This window comes from Heterodontus francisci, chromosome 13 (assembly GCF_036365525.1).
Source record: "Heterodontus francisci isolate sHetFra1 chromosome 13, sHetFra1.hap1, whole genome shotgun sequence".
NCBI lineage: Eukaryota > Metazoa > Chordata > Chondrichthyes > Heterodontiformes > Heterodontidae > Heterodontus > Heterodontus francisci.
The window spans coordinates 99,187,240-99,208,335 of NC_090383.1; the positions used below are offsets into that span (position 1 = coordinate 99,187,240).

General features: G+C 44.9%; 1 protein-coding gene across 2 annotated transcripts in view; it reads right to left on the reverse strand.

Annotated features, from left to right (window-relative positions):
* LOC137376531 (ALK tyrosine kinase receptor-like) overlaps window positions 1-21,096 on the reverse strand; it is a 1,023,571-nt gene that overhangs the window by 183,896 nt on the left and 818,579 nt on the right. For both annotated transcript variants that reach the window (XM_068045253.1, XM_068045252.1), the window contains exons 12-13: window positions 19,156-19,318; window positions 3,773-3,923 (exon numbers count right to left, since the gene is read on the reverse strand). In XM_068045253.1, the coding sequence (XP_067901354.1) occupies window positions 3,773-3,923; window positions 19,156-19,318 (314 nt within the window). The remainder of the gene's footprint in view (window positions 1-3,772; window positions 3,924-19,155; window positions 19,319-21,096) is intronic.

Genomic DNA, 21,096 nt, shown 5'->3' on the forward strand with positions numbered 1-21,096 from the left:
TTATGTTACTGGACTAGTAATCCAGAGACTTGGATGAATGATCTTTGTTCATGAGTTCAAATCTCATCATGGTAGCTGAGGAATTTAAAGCTAGTATCTGTAATAGTGAGCACGAAACTACCGTATTGTTGTAAAAACCCATCTGTCCTTAATGGAAGAAAATCTGCTGTCTTTACCTGGTTGCACCTATGTGATTCCAGACCCACAGCAATGTGGTAGACTTTTAACTGTCCTGTGAAGTGGCCTAGCAGGCCAGTCAGTTGTATTCAAGAAGGCAGCTCATCACCATTTTCTCAAGGGCAATTCGGGATGGGCAATAAATGACCTTGTCAGTGATGCTTAATACTGTGAAGGAATTTTTTATTTTCAGAAGGCTTTTGAAAGGATCCCTCACAGGAGATGAGTAAACAAAATTACTGCAATGGATTGAGAAATGGTTAACAGATGGAAAGCAGAGAGTAGGAATAGATGGGTCATTCTCAGGATGGCAGGCTGTTCCTAGTGAGGTACCGCAAGGATCAGGGTTTGGGCCACAGCTGTTTACGATCTATGTAAATGATTTTGATATGGTGACCAATTGTAATATTTCCAAATTTGCAGATGACACAAAACTAGGAGGGAATGTAAGTTGTGAGGAGGATGCAAGGAGGCTTCAAAGGGGATTTGGACAGGCTAAGTGAATGGGCAAGAACATGGCAGATGGAATATAATGTGAATAAGTGTGAAGGATCCACTTTGGTAGAAAAAACAAAAAGGCAGAGTATTTCTTAAATGGTGAGAGGTTGGGAAGTGTTGACGTCCAAAGAGACCTGGATGTCCTTGTTCATGAGTCACTAAAAGCTAGTACGCAGGTGCAGCAAGCAATTAGGAAGGCAAACGGTATGTTGGCCTTCATTGCAAAGAGACTTGAGTGCAGAAGTAAAGATGTATTGCTGCAATTGTATAAAGCCTTGGTGAGACCGCACCTGGAGTATTGTGTACAGTTTTGATCTCCTTATCTAAGGAAGGAAGGACATACTTACCATAGAGGGAGTGTGACGGAGGTTCACCAGACTAATCCCTGGGATGGCAGGATTGTCTTATGAGGAGAGATTGCAGAAACTGGGCCTGGTTTCTCTAGAGGTTTGAAGAAAGACAGGTGATCTCATTGAAACTTACAAAATTCTTACAGGTGTGACAGGGTAGTGGTGGATAAGATGTTTCCTCTGGCTGGTGAGTCTAGAACCAGGCGACACAGTCTCAGAATAAGAGCAGGCCATTTAACACTGAGATGAGGAGGAATTTCTTCACTCAGAGGGTGGTGAATCTTAGGAATTCTCTACCCCAGAGGGCTGTGGAAGCTCAATCATTGAGTATGTTCAAAACAGAAATCAACAGATTTCTGAATATTAACGACATCAAGGGATATGGGGATAGTGGGGGAAAATGGCATTGAGGTAGATGATAAGCCATGATCTGTTTGAATGGCAGAGCAGTCTTAACGGGCCAAATGGCCTACTCCTGCTCCTATTTCCTATGAGCCATGGCAGTACCTCCCTTGTAATGTGACAGGATCATAATTTAAATGTGTTACATACTGTTTTCGATGAATTTGTATCTAATTCACCGCGATCCTACCAGGCGTTTGCAATCTTATGCATGACGTTCGGCACTCACATGCCTTCATTTCCCCTCTTTGAAATGCTGGCGTCACCAAGCCGAGAGTCATCAGTGCCTGCAAAAGTTAGGTAAGTTATCTGTTGTTATCTTGTGGAATCTTTTTTCACATCGGATCTTGCTGCTGAGCTCAATCTGCAGATGTGAAGAAAGATTGGAACTCTGTAAGTGGATACTGTTGGGGAGGAAGGAGGGAAATCTGTTAGGAGTGATCTTGCTCTCTCTCTCTAGCTCTCTCTCTCCCTGTGTTCCACTCTGTGTCGTCTTCACTCTCTGTGTCCCCGCCTCTGTCCCCCTTTCTCTCTCTGTGCCCCCAAATCTCTATCTGTCTCTCTCTCTTTCTGTCCCCCCTCTCTCTGACCCTCTCCCACTCTGTTTCCCCCTCTCTCTGTCCCCCCTCTCTCTGACCCTCTCCCACTCTGTTTCCCCCTCTCTCCGACCCTCTCCCACTCTGTTTCCCCCTCTCTCTGTTCTCCTCTCTCTCTGTTCCCCCCCTCTTTGTTCCCCCCTCTCTCTCTCTTTGTTCCCCTCATTCTCTCTTTGTTCCCCCCTTCTCTCTCTCTTTGTTTCCCCCCTGTCTCCCTCTCTCTGACATTTGCACTGAGCAGCAGCGCTCTGCACAGCAGCTTTGTGGCTGGTCAGTTTTCCGGCGGGCTTTTAAAAAAAAGTCGGAAAACCCCGAATCTGTCCAAAGTTGGGAAGCGCGTTCCTGCTCCAGCAGCTGTCAGCTGTGAAACTGACAGCGTGATATTTTTAAAAAGCCGGTCTGCAAGAAGACGACAATGGGAAATTTATCATCTCCAGTCACGGAGGTCTAGCGAAGATGAGGAATGGCCCCGGGTACAGTTTGCATCCGCGGGCCGGATGGAAATCTTTGGTGGGGGGCCGGATCCTAGCCTACAGGCCGTATGTTGGACAACACTGCTTTAACACAATTCTTCTAAAATTTGCGGGAGAGGCATAACAGCCTGAGTGCCAAGACATGCCTGCCTGCGACGTCCACTAAAGGTTATGCGGTCAGGGGGAGGTCCCACATGTAAACGGCAATGCCACTAGGGACACATCTCAGATGATTATTCATCACAAAGCTCAGAAAGTTTGATCAAATAGTGGCTGTGCTGGAGGGATGCCAGTCCCCCCCCATTCCCCCCGTCCCCCAACCCATCCCCACCACCATCAAGTTGTCCCAGAAGACCCCCTTTGTACCAGCTGCTTATTCTGTTCCCCCCCCTAAACCCTCCTTAGACATTCCACTCCATACAAAGTCAAGAGGAAATTGCTATATCAGGCTAGGACCTATCTTAAATTCCAGCCCCTCTGACAGTCCCCCACTAAAATTACAGTCGAAGTACAATGGACGAGCTGAAGATTTTAAGTGTTAATAGATCCTGACTGCTGGCACCATACAAATGTCATGCCAAGAAAAGCAACTAGTCAAAGATGAATATTGCAGCACAGGCTTAACAGATACTGTGGAGATTTACTTTTGAGCAGGAGTAGGAATATATAGAAGCTTTCTTTAGAGAACAAATGCGTTTGATCCAGTGAATGAGATTGTACATGGTAAGTGGAATGAATAAATTTGATGGATTGGATGGTATTTTCTTGTTCAAAGCTTTTTATAAATTCTTACGTGCACATCCACTGTCTTATTTTGTTTTTAATTATACAACATATTGGATTTATTTGAAGAGATTGAGCAAGAGATGATCTATCTTTCTGTTATCTTGCGCAACACATATTAACAGGACTTTTAGTGAAATATATACTGCAATTATAGGATTTGTTCCATATCTATCAAACTACTTTGACACATTCATGTAAATAGAACAAATGGGTCGAGTTAATCATGAGAAACATCAGGATAATAAGAGTTGAGGAATAAGTTATGATGGAAGATCATTGAAATGGATAATATATAAGGATTGAAGAGGTAATTAGATATATTTCTGGACAGAAGGGATTGAGGGATATGCTGGGAAGGTCAGTTGGTGAGGTTGAGTTCAATAACATAAAAGCACTTTCCTGAACCATAGGCCTTTTTCTGTTCCTAATAATTATTTTATGTCCTTATAAGGGAAAGCAGATATGTAAAATTAACCAAATGGCTACTTACATTAGGACAGGCATCTTCTCCTTGCTGTCCAACCAGAATGTACAGAATCAGATCTTTTTCCAGCTGGAAAATAGCTTGTACTAAGACACCGTGAAACCTCCTAAAGTTTCCTTTTCCTCCTATGCCTCCAGCAGCTCCGTAAGCTGATATCCTGCAGGTAGATGTGAAAATAGTTTACTTTATCCATAACATTCATAAGAAACAAGCTGCCTATTCCCAATGATTTAATTATGAGATTTAACAGTGAAAATTGCCTTGATATTTACCAAGATGCAAAGGAGATGGAGCGGAGGAGTTATGGTCAGGAGATATGGAAGTATGGATTTCCCTGAACGCCATGGACTTTCAACTGTGGGGGGTATTTTGAGTTGTTGCTCCAGGTTTCCCACCTGACAACCTGATTGACAAGCCTGTTGAGCAGGAAATGTGCCAAAGAGCAGGTAAAGCTAGTGGTGGTAGGGGTCGATGATTGCAGGAGGAGGGGTGGTTGATCACAGGGAGGATGAGGGAGATTGGGTTTGGACAGATCGATTGCAGGGCAGGGTGGTGGGGGGGAGGGGAACAGGGGGTTTACTGGGTAGCTTGTTGGGGGCTGGAGGAAACACTCCTACCTCTCCTGGACCACAATAAGTGCTGTACAGGCACTTACCTATGGATCTGGCCCATCTTGCCTCTTTTTACTTGCCAGGTTTCCCCAAGGCCAGAGAAACCCAAGCAACATCAGTTAAAAATAGAAATGTTATTAAAATGGTGGAACGCGGCCTCCTTGAAAGGTTTCAATGACCCAAATCGTAAGTGCAGATTAGTTGCCAGGTTCTCGTTCCAACTCTGTTAAGACCAGGGGCTGGATTTTGTGCTGGAGGCGGAGCTCCCGGCACGAAGCCAAAAAGAGGGGATCCCGCCTCCTAGAGCTGCTGGTAAATCACACGGCCGGCCGCTCAGCGATATTGGCAGCGCCACCAGGAGAGGTGGCCACTGTCAGTACTGCAGAGGTCTCAGATCCAGTGCCCAGCACGGGATCCCTGGAACAGAGGTAGGTGAGGTGGAGTCGCCGGGGCCAGTCTGGAAGGCCCTTGTGAGCAAGAGTGGGGTTGAGGTCATGCAATCCGGGGGGCGAGGGGGGGGGGGGGGTGGGGTGCGTGGTGGGCCCGGGGGGGGCAAAGTTGTTCCCAGTGTCCCAGTGAGAGTCCTCTGTGCGCCACAAATTGCTCACGGAGGAGGGACCACCCCCAAGCCCACAGGACTGGCAGGTGCCTCGTTTTACAAGGTGTCCTCCCCTTGCAGTGGAGGCCCATCCCACTGCTGGTAAGAACCCGGCGGCAGCTGGCAGAGGCCCTTAATTGGGTGTTAATAGGCCACTTAAGGGACTCAATTGGCCTCTGGGTAGGAAGGCCATCGTCAGCCTATCCTGTCCCCCGGGAAGATGGCTGGGTGACAAGGAGGCGACAGGCCCTCCATCCCACTGCCTCCCCCCCGCCAACCATCACGATACCCCGTGCCCCTCCGCCTCCGCCTCCGATCCCACCTCAGGGGGCCTCACACAATCCCGGGCCAGAGGTGGGCAGGTTTGAGGCTTGGATTCGAAATTTTTAAATTTTAAATTTTCCACCCAACCCAAACCCATCCGTCTTTCGGGGTTAAATGTCCCCGCCACCAACCCCCACTATATGTTTAGGAAGCTATCAAAAATACTAGTCTCATCCATTTTTTTTCCCCTCTCTCTCTAAACTGTCCAGCTCTAAACCTGTACACTTTAAAACCTCCTCAAACCCATCTCTTTGACCTAGCTTTTGGTCATCCCTCCTAATTTCTACCTTCCTGGCTTGACAAACATTTTTATTAAGTCTATTTGTAAAGCATCTTGGGATTTAATGCTAAAGGTGCTTTCTAAATGAAAGTTGTTATTGATTCTGGATTCTGACTTGCTTTCATAGGTTTAAACCTCTAAATCACCTCCTCCAGCTTATCCACGACTATAGCTCTCCCCCATTCTTTGTTAGCATTATCCATCATTCCTATTATGTGGGAATGCAGATGAACTGAACCTTAGCCCTGGCTGGTATAACACCTTTAGGGGTCAATAACCCAGGGGCATGGATTTAAGGCAAGGGGCAGGAGGTTTAGAGGGGATTTGAGGAAATTTCTTTTCACCCAGAGTGTGATTGGAATCTGGAACGCACTGCCTGAAGAGATGGTAGAGGCAGGAACTCTCACAACATTTAAGAAGTATTTGGATGAGCACTTGAAATGCCATAGCATACAAGGCTATGGGCCAAGTGCTGGAAAATGGGATTAGAATAGGTAGGTGCTTGATGGCTGGCACAGACATGATGGGCTGAAGGGCCTGTTTCTGTGCTGTATAACTCTATGACTCTGTGACTAGAGTAACTTCAGTGAACATTCTGGAGACGAGCCTCTATATTTGTTCCGCCCATTTAATCATCAGTTTTGCATTGGGGTCCCACCACCAGAATTAGGTCCCTCGTTTACAAATGTAAGAAGTCCATTTCAGGCTAGCAACTTGCACTATTTCAGAAGTTGCTGACTTCCAAATTTGCAGCCGGCAAGCTTCTGGGAGAGGTCAGATGCAGCAGATCAACACCTGAAATTTGTTTGGGACAGAAATGCAATACTGTACCAATGTGCCTCCTGGCTTGCCGTAGTCATGTGACCTCTACCATAAGGTACTCTGACTGCAAGCAGCCATTACAAGCAGTTTCAATAAAGACTCAGTATACACCAGACTGGTGTCCTGTGAGCTCGTAACAGAACTCATTCCCCAGTGTGGATTTTTCACCCACAAAAAATGAATGCACTGATGTTCAATTTCTCCCTGTGCACAAGCTGTTTAAATATGCTACTGTTAGGTCAGGGAAGAAACAGGATTACTGTCATCTTCAACAGTGCGTCTAATCTGAACCTTCCTTCTGTCCTAGCGGGAATTATGCAGGAGGTAACCTTACAAGGGAGGAGATGAAAGAAAATAAATGGGGAGTGGAAAAGTTCTCAGTCCAGTTCCTTGCATATGTCATTGAACAGCACAAAAACAATGCTAAAACTTAATTTAATGTCAAATATACTTGTTTATGGTTTCGTTGCAGAAATTCATTTTGTTATGTCAAAGCAAGTAACTGGGGATAAGCAGGAAATAATTGACCTATGCCATATACAATTGCCTGGGGAAGATTACTAGTTAACATCACTCAGGGCAAAATGGGAACATGTTACATGTTACAGCACTACCATCTAATTTAATAAATTGGGCAAAAATCCGGCTTTATGTTTTCTTACATCTACAGAAACCTTGTTTTCGTTCCCAGATGCCTACATCTCAAAGGAGTAGCAACAACACATAAGAAGAATGAAAAATCAAATTGGATTAATATATGATCCAAGTCTTGCTCTGGCTCTCAAAGGCTGCAGAGACCAATCCATTTTTTAAATTAAAACATTGGTCTACAAGCAACTGCTGACATGCCATTAAACCCCTTGTCCATCCTAGTTTTTAAATTCTAAACCTTTGAGTAACTTCGACCATCCATACTAGTTTTGCCTCGTAGCGCCAATGTATTATTAGTTAGCAGTAATGCGTGGTGGAAATAGATGAGAGGTGCCATAGGGCTATTACAGCCAAGGATGAACAGCAGGAGAACTGCACTGAAAGTGCAAACATTCAATTTTTTTTTGCTTTTTCAAAAAATCAAAAAGCTGAAGCAAGCCGTGGCACACTCGACACAGGTAGCCAAATCGATCAGATAGTATCAGTTTGTGCTGTCAACATAACAGTATTAACTACAAGAACAGCTGATTGGAGTATTGCAAATACAATGTTGTATAGGTTTTATATTGAGACTGACTGACACTACATCAGATTTAGCATGTACATCAAAAGGAATAATGTTAGTACACAAATATAGATCCTGCAGTGTTCTTTAGGTTTCATGGGTTTTCGAGGCTACAAAGGAAATGGGCCAGATTATGCTGAAGAAATAACGATGTCTGAATGACGCACGTCATTAATAACCCGCAAAGAGGCAAGGTACTTGTAGCGACAAAGAGATATCCCATGAATAAGACCATGAGTAAGACTAAGAGGAAGAGCAGGCAGGGAGATGTTGTAGAGCACAGCGGGACTGGTGGTCTGAAGTGCCTTTGTTTCAATGCGAGAAGTATAACAGGTAAGGCAGATGAATTTAGAGCTTGGATTAGTACTTGGAACTATGATGTTGTTGCTATTACAGAGACTTGGTTGAGGGAAGGACAGGATTGGCAGCTAAATGTTCCAGGATTTAGAAGCTTCAGGCGGGATAGAGGGGGATGTAAAAGGGGTGGGGGAGTTGCATTACTTGTTAAGGAGAATATCACAGATGTACTGTGGGAGGACACCTCAGAGGGGTCATGCAGCGAGGCAATATGGGTGGAGCTCAGGAATAGGAAGGGTGCAGTCACGATGTTGGGGGTTTTCTATAGGCTTCCCAACAGCCAGCGGGAGGTAGAGGAGCAGATATGTAGACAGATTTTGGAAAGATGTAAAGGTAACTGGGTTGTCGTGGTGGGTGATTTTAACTTCCCCAATATTGACTGGGACTCACTTAGTGCTAGGGGCTTAGATGGGGCAGAATTTGTAAGGAGCATCCAGGAGGGCTTCTTGAAACAATATGTAGATAGTCCAACTAGGGATGGGGCCGTACTGGACCTGGTATTGGGGAATGAGCCCGGCCAGGTGGTCGAAGTTTCAGGAGGGGAGGATTTCGGGAACAGTGACCATAATTCCATAAGTTTTAAGGTACTTATGGATAAGGATAAGAGTAGTCCTCAGGTGAAGGTGCTAAGTTGGGGGAAGGCTAATTATAACAATATTAGGCTCTTGGGCCAACCATCAAGAAGATCGCCCCCCTCAAATCTAAATCGGGGGACATAATCACTGACCAACGCAAACAGATGGACCGCTGGGTTGAGCACTACCTAGAACTGTACTCCAGGGAGAATGCTGTCACTGAGACTGCCCTCAATGCAGCCCAGCCTCTACCAGTCATGGATGAGCTGGACATACAGCCAACCAAATCGGAACTCAGTGATGCCATTGGTTCTCTAGCCAGCGGAAAAGCCCCTGGAAAGGACAGCATTACCCCTGAAATAATCAAGAGTGCCAAGCCTGCTATACTCTCAGCACTACATGAACTGCTTTGCCTGTGCTGGGACGAGGGAGCAGTACCCCAGGACATGCGCGATGCCAATATCATCACCCTCTATAAAAACAAAGGTGACCGCGGTGACTGCAACAACTACCGTGGAATCTCCCTGCTCAGCATAGTGGGGAAAGTCTTTGCTCGAGTCGCTCCGAACAGGCTCCAGAAGCTGGCCGAGCGCGTCTACCCTGAGGCGCAGTGTGGCTTTCGTGCAGAGAGATCGACCATTGACATGCTGTTCTCCCTTCGTCAGATACAGGAGAAATGCCGTGAACAACAGATGCCCCTCTACATTGCTTTCATTGATCTCACCAAAGCCTTTGACCTCGTCAGCAGACGTGGTCTCTTCAGACTACTAGAAAAGATCGGATGTCCACCAAAGCTACTAAGTATCATCACCTCATTCCATGACAATATGAAAGGCACAATTCAACATGGTGGCTCCTCATCAGAGCCCTTTCCTATCCTGAGTGGTGTGAAACAGGGCTGTGTTCTCGCACCCACACTTTTTGGGATTTTCTTCTCCCTGCTGCTTTCACATGCGTTCAAATCCTCTGAAGAAGGAATTTTCCTCCACACAAGATCAGGGGGTAGGTTGTTCAACCTTGCCCGTCTAAGAGCGAAGTCCAAAGTACGGAAAGTCCTCATCAGAGAACTCCTCTTTGCTGACGATGCTGCTTTAACATCTCACACTGAAGAGTGCCTGCAGAGTCTCATCGACAGGTTTGCGGCTGCCTGCAATGAATTTGGCCTAACCATCAGCCTCAAGAAAACGAACATCATGGGGCAGGACGTCAGAAATGCTCCATCCATCAATATTGGCGACCACGCTCTGGAAGTGGTTCAAGAGTTCACCTACCTAGGCTCAACTATCACCAGTAACCTGTCTCTAGATGCAGAAATCAACAAGCGCATGGGTAAGGCTCCCACTGCTATGTCCAGACTGGCCAAGAGAGTGTGGGAAAATGGCGCACTGACACGGAACACAAAAGTCCGAGTGTATCAGGCCTGTGTCCTCAGTACCTTGCTCTATGGCAGCGAGGCCTGGACAACGTATGCCAGCCAAGAGCGACGTCTCAATTCATTCCATCTTCGCTGCCTTTGGAGAATACTTGGCATCAGGTGGCAGGACTATATCTCCAACACAGAAGTCCTTGAAGCGGCCAACACCCCCAGCTTATACACACTACTGAGTCAGCGGCGCTTGAGATGGCTTGGCCACGTGAGCCGCATGGAAGATGGCAGGATCCCCAAAGACACATTGTACAGCGAGCTCGCCACCGGTATCAGACCCACCGGCCGTCCATGTCTCCGCTATAAAGACGTCTGCAAACGCGACATGAAATCGTGTGACATTGATCACAAGTCGTGGGAGTCAGTTGCCAGCATTCGCCAGAGCTGGCGGGCAGCCATAAAGACAGGGCTAAATTGTGGCGAGTCGAAGAGACTTAGTAGTTGGCAGGAAAAAAGACAGAGGCGCAAGGGGCGAGCCAACTATGCAACAGCCCCGACAAACAAATTTCTCTGCAGCACCTGTGGAAGAGCCTGTCACTCCAGAATTGGCCTTTATAGCCACTCCAGGCGCTGCTTCACAAACCACTGACCACCTCCAGGCGCGTAGCCATTGTCTCTCGAGATAAGGAGGCCCAAAAGAAAAAGAAAAAAGAAGGCAGGAACTGAAGAATTTAGATTGGGGGCGGCTGTTTGAGGGTAAATCAACATCTGACATGTAGGAGTCTTTCAAATGTCAGTTGATTTAAATCCAGGACCAGCATGTTCCTGTGAGGAAGAAGGATAAGTCTGGCAAGTTTTGGGAACCTTGGATAACGTGGGATATTGTAAGCCTAGTCAAAAAGAAAAAGGAAGCATTCGTAAGGGCTGGAAGGCTAGGAACAGACGAATCCCTTGAGGAATATAAAGACAGTAGAAAGGGACTTAAGCAAGGAGTCAGGAGGGCTAAAAGGGGTCATGAAAAGTCATTGGCAAACAGGATTAAGGATAATCCCAAGGCTTTTTAGACATATATAAAGAGCAAGAGGGTAACTAGGGAAAGGGTTGGCCCACTCAAGGACAGAGAAGGGAATCTATGTGTGGAGCCAGAGGAAATGGGCGAGGTACTAAATGAGTACTTTGCATCAGTATTCACCAAAGAGAAGGACTTGGTAAATGATGAGCCTAGGGAAGGGAGTGTAGATAGTCTCAGTCATCTCATAATCAAAAAGGAGGAGGTGTTGGGTGTCTTGCAAAGCATTAAGGTAGATAAGTCCCCAGGGCCTGATGGGATCTACCCCAGAATACTAAGGGAGGCAAGGGAAGAAATTGTTGGGGCCTTGACAGAAATCTTTGCATCCTCATTGGCTACAGGTGAGTCCCAGAGGACTGGAGAATAGCCAATGTTGTTCCTTTGTTTAAGAAGGGTAGCAAGGATAATCCAGGAAATTATAGGCCGGTGAGCCTTACATCAGTGGTAGGGAAATTATTAGAGAGGATTCTTCGAGACAGGATTTACTCCCATTTGGAAACAAACGAACTTATTAGCGAGAGGCAGCATGGTTTTGTGAAGGGGAGGTCGTGTCTCACTAATTTGATTGAGTTTTTTGAAGAAGTGACAAAGATGATTGATGAAGGAAGGGCAGTGGATGTTATCTATATGGACTTCAGTAAAGCCTTTGACAAGGTCCCTCATGGCAGACTGGTACAAAAGGTGAAGTCACACGGGATCAGAGGTGAGCTGGCAAGATGGATACAGAACTGGCTCTGTCATAGAAGACAGAGGGTCGCAGTGGAAGGGTGCTTTTCTGAATGGAAGGATGTGACTAGTGGTGTTCCACAGGGATCAGCGCTGGGACCTTTGCTCTTTGTAGTATATATAAATGATTTGGAGGAAAATGTAGCTGGTCTGATTAGTAAGTTTGCGGACGATACAAAGGTTGGTGGAGTTGCGGATAGTGATGAGGATTGTCAGAGGATACAGCAGGATATAGATCGGTTGGAGACTTGGGCGGAGAAATGGCAGATGGAGTTTAATTCAGACAAATGTGAGGTAATGCATTTTGGAAGATCTAATGCAGGTGGGAAGTATACAGTAAATGGCAGAACCCTTAGGAGTATTGACAGGCAGAGAGATCTGGGCATACAGGTCCACTGGTCACTGAAAGTGGCAACGCAGGTGGATAAGGTAGCCAAGAAGGCATACGGCATGCTTGCGTTCCTCGGTCGGGGCATAGAGTATAAAAATTGGCAAGTCATGCTGCAGCTGTACAGAACTTTAGTTAGGCCACACTTAGAATATTGTGTGCAATTCTGGTCGCCACACTACCAGAAGGATGTGGAGGCTTTGGAGAGGGTACAGAAGAGGTTTACCAGGATGTTGCCTGGTCTGGAGGGCATTAGCTATGAGGAGAGGTTGGATAAACTCGGATTGTTTTCACTGGAACAACGGAGGTGGAGGGGTGACATGATGGAGGTTTACAAAGTTATGAGCGGCATGGACAGAGTGGATAGTCAGAAGCTTTTTCCCAGGGTGGAAGAGTCAGTTACTAGGGTACATAGGTTTAAGGTGAGAGGGGCAAAGTTTAGAGGGGATGTGCGAGGCAAGTTCTTCAAGGATAGTAGTGGGAAGTTGTGTGTGGAATCAGAGGAGATAGGGGAAGTGTTAAATGAATATTTTGCTTCAGTATTTACAGTAGAGAAAGAAAATGTTGTTGAGGAGAATACTGAGATTCAGGCTACTAGGCTAGATGGGATTGAGGTTCACAAGGAGGAGGTGTTATCAATTTTGGAAAGTGTGAAAATAGATAAGTCCCCTGGGCCAGATGGGATTTACCCTAGGATTCTCTGGGAAGCTAGGGAGGAGATTGCAGAGCCTTTGTCCTTGATCTTTATGTCGTCATTGTCGACAGGAATAGTGCCGGAAGACTTGAGGATAGCAAATGTTGTCCCCTTGTTCAAGAAGGGGAGTAGAGACAGCCCTGGTAATTATAGACCTGTGAGCCTTACTTCGGTTGTGGGTAACATGTTGGAAAAGGTTATAAGAGACAGAATTTATAATCATCTTGAAAAGAATAAGTTCATTAGAGATAGTCAGCACGGTTTTGTGACGGGTAGGTCGTGCCTCACAAACCTTATTGAGTTTTTCGAGAAGGTGACCAAACAGGTGGATGAGGGTAAAGCAGTGGATGTGGTGTATATGGATTTCAGTAAGGCATTTGATAAGGTTCCCCATGGTAGGCTATTGCAGAAAATACGGAAGTATGGGGTTGAAGGTGATTTCGAGCTTTGGATCAGAAATTGGCTAGCTGAAAGAAGACAGAGGGTGGTGGTTGATGGCAAATGTTCATCCTGGAGTTTAGTTACTAGTGGTGTACCGCAAGGATCTGTTTTGGGGCCACTGCTGTTTGTCATTTTTATAAATGACCTGGAAGAGGGTGTAGAAGGGTGGGTTAGTAAATTTGCGGATGACACTAAGGTCGGTGGAGTTGTGGATAGTGCCGAAGGATGTTGTAGGGTACAGAGGGACATAGATAGGCTGCAGAGCTGGGCTGAGAGATGGCAAATGGAGTTTAATGCGGAAAAGTGCGAGGTGATTCACTTTGGAAGGAGTAACAGGAATGCAGAGTACTGGGCTAATGGGAAGATTCTTGGTAGTGTAGATGAACAGAGAGATCTTGGTGTCCAGGTGCATAAATCCCTGAAGGTTGCTACCCAGGTTAATAGGGCTGTTAAGAAGGCATATGGTGTGTTAGCTTTTATTAGTAGGGGGATCGAGTTTCGGAGCCACGAGGTCATGCTGCAGCTGTACAAAACTCTGGTGAGACCGCACCTGGAGTATTGCGTGCAGTTCTGGTCACCGCATTATAGGAAGGATGTGGAAGCTATGGAAAGGGTGCAGAGGAGATTTACTAGGATGTTGCCTGGTATGGAGGGAAGGACTTACGAGGAAAGGCTGAGGGACTTGAGGTTGTTTTCGTTGGAGAGAAGGAGGAGGAGAGGTGACTTAATAGAGACATATAAGATAATCAGAGGGTTAGATAGGGTGGATAGTGAGCGTCTTTTTCCTCGGATGGTGATGGCAAACACGAGGGGACATAGCTTCAAGTTGAGGGGTGATAGATATAGGACAGATGTCAGAGGTAGTTTCTTTACTCAGAGAGTAGTAGGGGCGTGGAACGCCCTGCCTGCAACAGTAGTAGATTCGCCAACTTTAAGGGCATTTAAGTGGTCATTGGATAGACATATGGATGAAAATGGAATAGTGTAGGTCAGATGGTTTCACAGGTCGGCGCAACATCGAGGGCCGAAGGGCCTGTACTGCGCTGTAATGTTCTAATTCTAATTCTCATTCTAATTTACACAGAGGGTGGTGAGTGCCTGGAACTTGCTGCCGGGGGAGGTGGTGGAAGCAGGTACGATAGCGATGTTTAAGAGGCATCTTGACAAATACATGAATAGGATGGGAATAGAGGGATGCGGTCCCCGGAAATGCAGAAGGTTTTAGTTTAGGCAGGCATCAAGATCGGCGCAGGCTTGGAGGGCCGAATGGCCTGTTCCTGTGCTGTACTGTTCTTTGTTCTTTGAATTGTAAATCGCCACAAGTTGCTGGCTGATTTGCACCGTGCCACTATTAGCTTTGCGAAAACAGCATCTTGCGTATAAACTCCCACTGATTTCCGTGAAGTTGCTTCATTTGCATATTAATTGTCCATTCAACTTGCCATAGAGATTGGGCTGGATTTTACAGCTGCCCCAACGTCAGTAGTCATGGCAGCAGGGGGGTGGGGAGGGTTGGGCCGGAAAATGCCTCCAGGAGAGGCCCGCCATGGTCCTCGGTGCCGGGAAGGCCGGAGAGGCCTTGTGGTGGCCCCCCTGCCGCTCGGCGATAGGAGGCTAATCTAAATATGTACATTTATCAAAATGAATGAATTAAATACTTACCCGCTCCCGCCGTTGGAGATCCAATGCAGAACACTGGTGGGGATGGGGGAGCAGGTACGTATTTCAGTATAGGAGGTATAGTATAGGGAAGCAGGGTCAAACAAATATGATTGGTGGAGGGGATGGTGGGAAGTGTTGAAGATAAAAGTTTGTGAACTTTGGCGGGGAGGAAGGTCAGGTACACAGTATTTTGTGGGGGAGAGGACAAGGACTGAAATGTATGGTTATGGTGGGAGGCGGGGGTTGGGAGTGGGCCTGGTAACATTTGTTTAATGTTTTTTCATACATATTAATGCAATTTCTCTTAAAAAATTTAAACTGTCATGAAGGGCTCAAAGCCCTTTAAAAATGGTGTCGGCGCCTGCGTAGTGGCGCCTGACACTGTTGCTAGGGACAGACCGTCCTCCCCCTGCACATCATCGGGGGTGGGGAGGCAGTCCTCCCCGGTCATTTAAATGAGCTCCGGCTCCGCGGAGTAAAGCCCGCACATGTGGACCGCCATAGATCTCGGGGCGGCAGTGTAAAATTCCGGTCATTAACTCTACTAATTACCACAATAAGCATCCTTTTAATCCCGTGATAATAATTAATGACTGTCAAACAACTTTTCATGCCCAGAAAGTGAACAATTACATGTGTAGAGTCTCATTTCTTCAGGTTGTAAATTGTTTTAGGAGATGCTGAAAATAAAAAAATTTTAATTTTAATTTTTTTTCTTATTTTTCCTTTCTGTTGCTTTTTCTTTCTCTCTTAACCCAATCTTTCTTTCCCTCTCCTTATGTCTCTTTCTGAACCTGATTTTATATCGAAGTCACCCACTCTAATTCACCCTCCTTCTTAGTTTTTCCTCTGTTTAAATTCTCAATCTTTAAATCTCATTGGTTAGGGAGATACTCTGTCCCGTTATTCACCAAGGTCCCAGATGACCTGTTACCCTTGCTGCGTCCTTATCAGCTCACACTTCCAGCAACATTGTGTGGAAAATGTTATAAAACTTAAACATGTATGAATAATTGTAACAGGGCAGGGTGCAAGATACCCCGCTCCAGCAAAATCTGGCCCAATAATTATTCCTTGGGTTACAATAGTTTGCAATGATAAAGAATGGTAACAATTTACCTCAGCTTGACAAAACAAAATCCAGAGAGGGAAAGCCCTTTTGCTTTATCAAGCCTGCTCCATCAAAGAGCAAGTGTGATTATTTGACAATGGATCAAGCCCCCAGTACCACTTGCTGTTCCCCTAATTTAATGAAAACTAAGTTCTTTGCCTAGTCTCTGCTGAAAAAAGAGTAGTCCTATTAATAGCTTTATAACTCTCAATACCCTTTCTCAACAAATATCAAACCAGTTCCTTTATAAAGATGATCCTGAATGAACTACCTCTCCTGGGAGACTGTTTCAAATATCTACTATCCTGTGGGAACTTTTTTAAACTCAAATATTGTGTTATGTTTGCATTTGAGTCCTCTACTTCAAAATCTTGATCAAATTTACCTTGGTTACATTTTTCATTAGTCTCCTGTCGGGCAAACCCTACCTGCCAAGACTGAGGCACACATTATTTTGCCACATGAACATTAAAACTTAAAATTGCAAGTCCTGACCGGAAAGACATTTCCATGGTAACAGACAGCGTTGAAACAGATTTAGCAGTTGCTTCTCCAATACACAGAAATGGTCATCCCAGTTTTGGACACATGACTGGCTGGCTGGACTTTTTGAATTTGAACTTCCAACCAAGGAGGTTGAGGAGACTGCTCTATATAAGGAGCTAGTCACATGACTAACCTGCTGGGCAACTTGGGAGCTCTTTGGAATTTGAACTCCCAACAAAGATTTTTGAGGGCAGAACACTGTGTTCTCCTGGGACTGAGAACATCTCCTCTCCTGCCTGTCTGTCTGCCTGCCTTCATCCCTTCCCACAGAACTGAATCTTGGGAAAACACATTAAACTCAAAGAGAGAAGCATTTGCTACGTGAACAAAATTGGAAGAAGATTACTGGGCCCCAATGAATCGCAAGATCATATCTTCAATCAAGGACTACAGCGAGCTCGAGAAACAGGAACAAGATATTGCCTCAAACTGTTCGACTTATCTTTTCTTCTGCTCTTTTCTATTCCTATCTGCATGTTTATATCGTGTGTCCATGCTAGCATGAGCACGTCGTATATCCGTAGGTGTGAGCCATATTAAAGTTTAAGTTTAAGGTTTTAATAAATTTCTTCTTTCTGCTTTAAACCAAAGAAAGCCTGTGTGTGCTCAATTCTTTGCCTTATAATTGGAAACTGTGAACACAGATTCACAAAAAGGGGAGCTCAAAACACAATGTGTTTAAAATTAAACCCTGTTACAATAAGACCAAGTAAAGACAGCCAAAGACCCCTAGACACATTGCTTACCTGGTCGTAACACTCTCCTCAGTCTTTTGTGAAAATAAAATTAGTTAATTAAGCTTTTCTCATGAATTAGTTCCCTAAGGCCTGACATCATCACTCTTTAGAAAGGTTTCTAATGATTTCTAAGGTAGACTGGCCAGAACTGCATGCTGTCCTCCAGAATTGGCTGAATCAATCATATAATTAACAGGAAATTAGCAGTCTATCACATCTATTAAAGCATTTTAAAGTGTTTGACATATCAAAGAGTACGGGGAAATAGCATATAGTTCTGGGTTTGAAAATCCATAGCCCTTTTGACGCATTGCCAACCTAACCCCAGCAAGAATCTGCCACAGGATTACACATGAGGTCAGAACACAAATTCCCTGGGGATTCAGGGGGCCTTCTAAGGGATGGAATCTCCACCTGCCCCAAGCAAGACCAGGACAGGACTAGGAGTTAAAATTCTGGGAGTTCCTGTGTCCCCAGCCTGGGAGCAGCTCAACTATCCCCCGAAGTGGATTCCAAGTTTTGGTCAATTTGTTGCCCCTTTACAAAGGAGCACTTTGTTTCACTATGTAGAGGGTGGGTAGTGGCAGTTTGCAAGTAGCAATTTGGGTATTTTCCAGCAACCTGAGGCAGGTGTGAGCTCCACATGAACAATTGGTGGCATGGGCACCCACAAGTGGAATGTAGTGAAGGTTGCGCCCTGTTAGAGCATGAACTTTGAGTGGGTCAGTGCTGGATGTCCCGGAAGAAGGCAGCCTGGCACTTACACCTGGATGTGGCTGAAGTGAACTTTCCACCTCCTGATGTGGAGCTAGCACCAGCATAGGCTAGATGGCCCTATTTTGTGCTAAAATTTATATGATTCTGTCATCATTGATCTATCAATATATCTTGATCTAATGTAACCTGATGTCTCCAGGTGCATCTTTGGACTCAATCTGTTTTATTGATTACTGCTTCCAAAGCTTTCAGTGTATCTAAAGATCATTCCACAAAAATGTTGCCCTTCCAGCCTTTGCCTGTAGAGGTTCTTTCATGTTATGCACTTGTAGATGGGAGCCATTTCCAAATACAAAAACAAACTCACAAGGAGCTCCTCCAAACAGCTGACCCTAAACACTAAGCAGGATTCCTTCGCTTCTTAAAATGTTTGACCAACAGCTCATACTTGAGTGACCTTTGTGCACTAGTATGTGGTGTCTACCAATTCATTGGATGCCTTGCCTGGGCAGTGGGTACAGCATGGTATTTCTGCTTTGATTTTCCCTGATTTCATCATTTTGATTCAATTTAACTACTTTTTCAAGAAACTTTTGATAAAGCCAGGCAGGATGGGCCATTCATCTTATAATTGTACTGACATGGCCCCTATAAGAGGAGGCACTCGATATGTCCCAATGGAATTGAGATTTGCTAAATCACACAGTCCTAAAATAGAATGCTTCATGTTATGGGACTCCAACTCCATCAGGTGACATAAAGCTTTTATTCAGGGCTGTTCTTGAGTTGCTAGATTTTGGGTCAATTTTGTTTGTTTTTGTTGGTTAGCATGTATGCTGACCACTGGTTAGGGAGTGAGAGGATGTGAGCAAGGTGGAAATAACCTAGGTAATGCATTAAAGAAAATTAATCCTTGAAAGCAATAAAATGAAATGCCTCCCAAGAAAATCCTTCAAAGCATCGATTAAGGCAATAGCAGTCGGAAACAGCAACTGTGGGAGGATCTTCACCATATGGACTGCAGCAGTTTAAGAAGAAGATTCATCGACAATTTCTTGAGGGCAACTATGGATGGGCAATAAATGTTGACCTCGCTAGCAACTCCCATATCTCAAGAATAAGCTTAAAAGAAAGGAAGCCTACACTTACTTGTATGTGTCTGTTGACGGTACTCTCCACTTCTGAATGCCTTTCCAAGACCCTTTAGCTACAACCACCACAGAAGTACTTGTGTTCTTGTAAGCATTGTTGCATTGAGTTTGCGTTGGCCCTTTGGGTCCACTGGCACCACATGTCCTAATAATCCATGGACCTGAAAATGGGGGGGAAAGTGGAAAGAATTAAGGCTTAATTGTTGAGACTACTTTTTGCTGCTTATGCATTCAACTGTAGGGAGTCGATGAAAGTTTTGTCTTTGGTAACTTTAGTGGAAAAACAGACATGAATAAAAAGTAATATTTAACCTCTGTGAGTCTGCTGACCTCAAACCAAATTTACATGCAATGATACCAAAAGGAAATCGTGGAGCAATTATCTGAGTTAATTAACTTAACAGCTCAGTTCCATTTTCCACTAAAAATCAATGAAGACATGAATTTTGGCCTGAAGATTTCAAACTCAATGTAGATACCACATAATATATAATTGTGTAGAGGAACGGATGGAAGACTCAGTGCCTCCGTGATACCACATAGGAATGTAGTAATAAATCACAGTAGGCAAATATCCCATTAAAAGTAAGGATGATTACTCCCTCCACAGAATAAAACAACTTGCCCAGTTGGATTTTGTTTTTGTGCTGTCCTTCAATTTAATACAGACAAGAAGTGGCACAGCGGTGCAGTGGTTAGCACCGCAGCTCCAGCAACCCAGGTTCGATTCTGGGTACTGCCTGTGCGGAGTTTGCAAGTTCTCCCTATGACTGCGTGGGTTTTCTCCGGGTGCTCCAGTTTCCTCCCACAGCCAAAGACTTGCAGGTTGATAGGTAAATTGGCCATTATAAATTGCCCCTGGTATAGGTAGGGGAATTGAGGGAAGCTGGGGATGTGAGAGGGTAATGGGATTAATGTAGGATTAGTATAAATGGGTGGTTGCTGGTCGGCACAGACTCGATGGGCCGAAGGGCCTGTTTCAGTGTTGTATCTCTAAAATAAAGACAATTTTTTGAAAAAATCTCACTGTAAATATTTTGAGCACTCTAGGGAGTTACAGAAACAGACATACAGCTTAGGGTCTAAATATGCGATTGCAACAGAATGATCATTCATCAAAGAAAGTTTAGAACCCCTGCTGACCTATTTATTAATTACAAGGAGAGTGAGCGCTGAGTGTATTGTCTATCTACAGTGTATCAGTGCAGTAAGCTATCCTGGCAGGGTAGCAGTTAAGCCTCCTGCTTTATTTGACTGCAACTTCAGAGTTTGCAGATCTGGGCTTAGCATATGTAACTTCTGATACTCCACTATTCTGTTTTACACTGTCTCAGGACTCCAATTTGGCAAAATATCTTTGGTTAAATGAGAACGTGTTTATTTCCCCCAATCATGGAGTATTGGGTGCATGAGTTGTGTAAAGATTCAGTCAACAAGAAAAAAAACTGGTGCAGGTCTCCACCCACAGCTGAGAAGTAATAGTCCTTTTATTATGCTATGGAAGAACTCAATGTTACAATACCCTCCAATAAGTCTCCAATATTTGCAGGAAGTAAAATGTAGCAATGTGAAAACAGCATATATTTAATTATATTGCTTTATTTATCCTTGCAACCAGCCAGCATGGGGAGAAAAATAGCTAGGCATTTTTAGAGAAAGTGAGAGGGGGAATCTATACGTACAGATTATAGAGGGCACAGGTAATTCTGGAGACAAACTGTGGCTTCTCAGCAACAGCTCAGATTTCTTATAACACGTTGAGGCAGATTTTCCTGAATGCATGGGATGACTGAGCCCACTGCACACTGGGAAATTAGGTGGGGTGAATTGCAAAAGGAACCCAGCACTATCCATTTGGTAGAAAATATGTTGGGCTTCCTTACAAATACATGATCTGACCTGCTTGATTTTCCGCTAACTGCTGCATCTAAGTGATGCA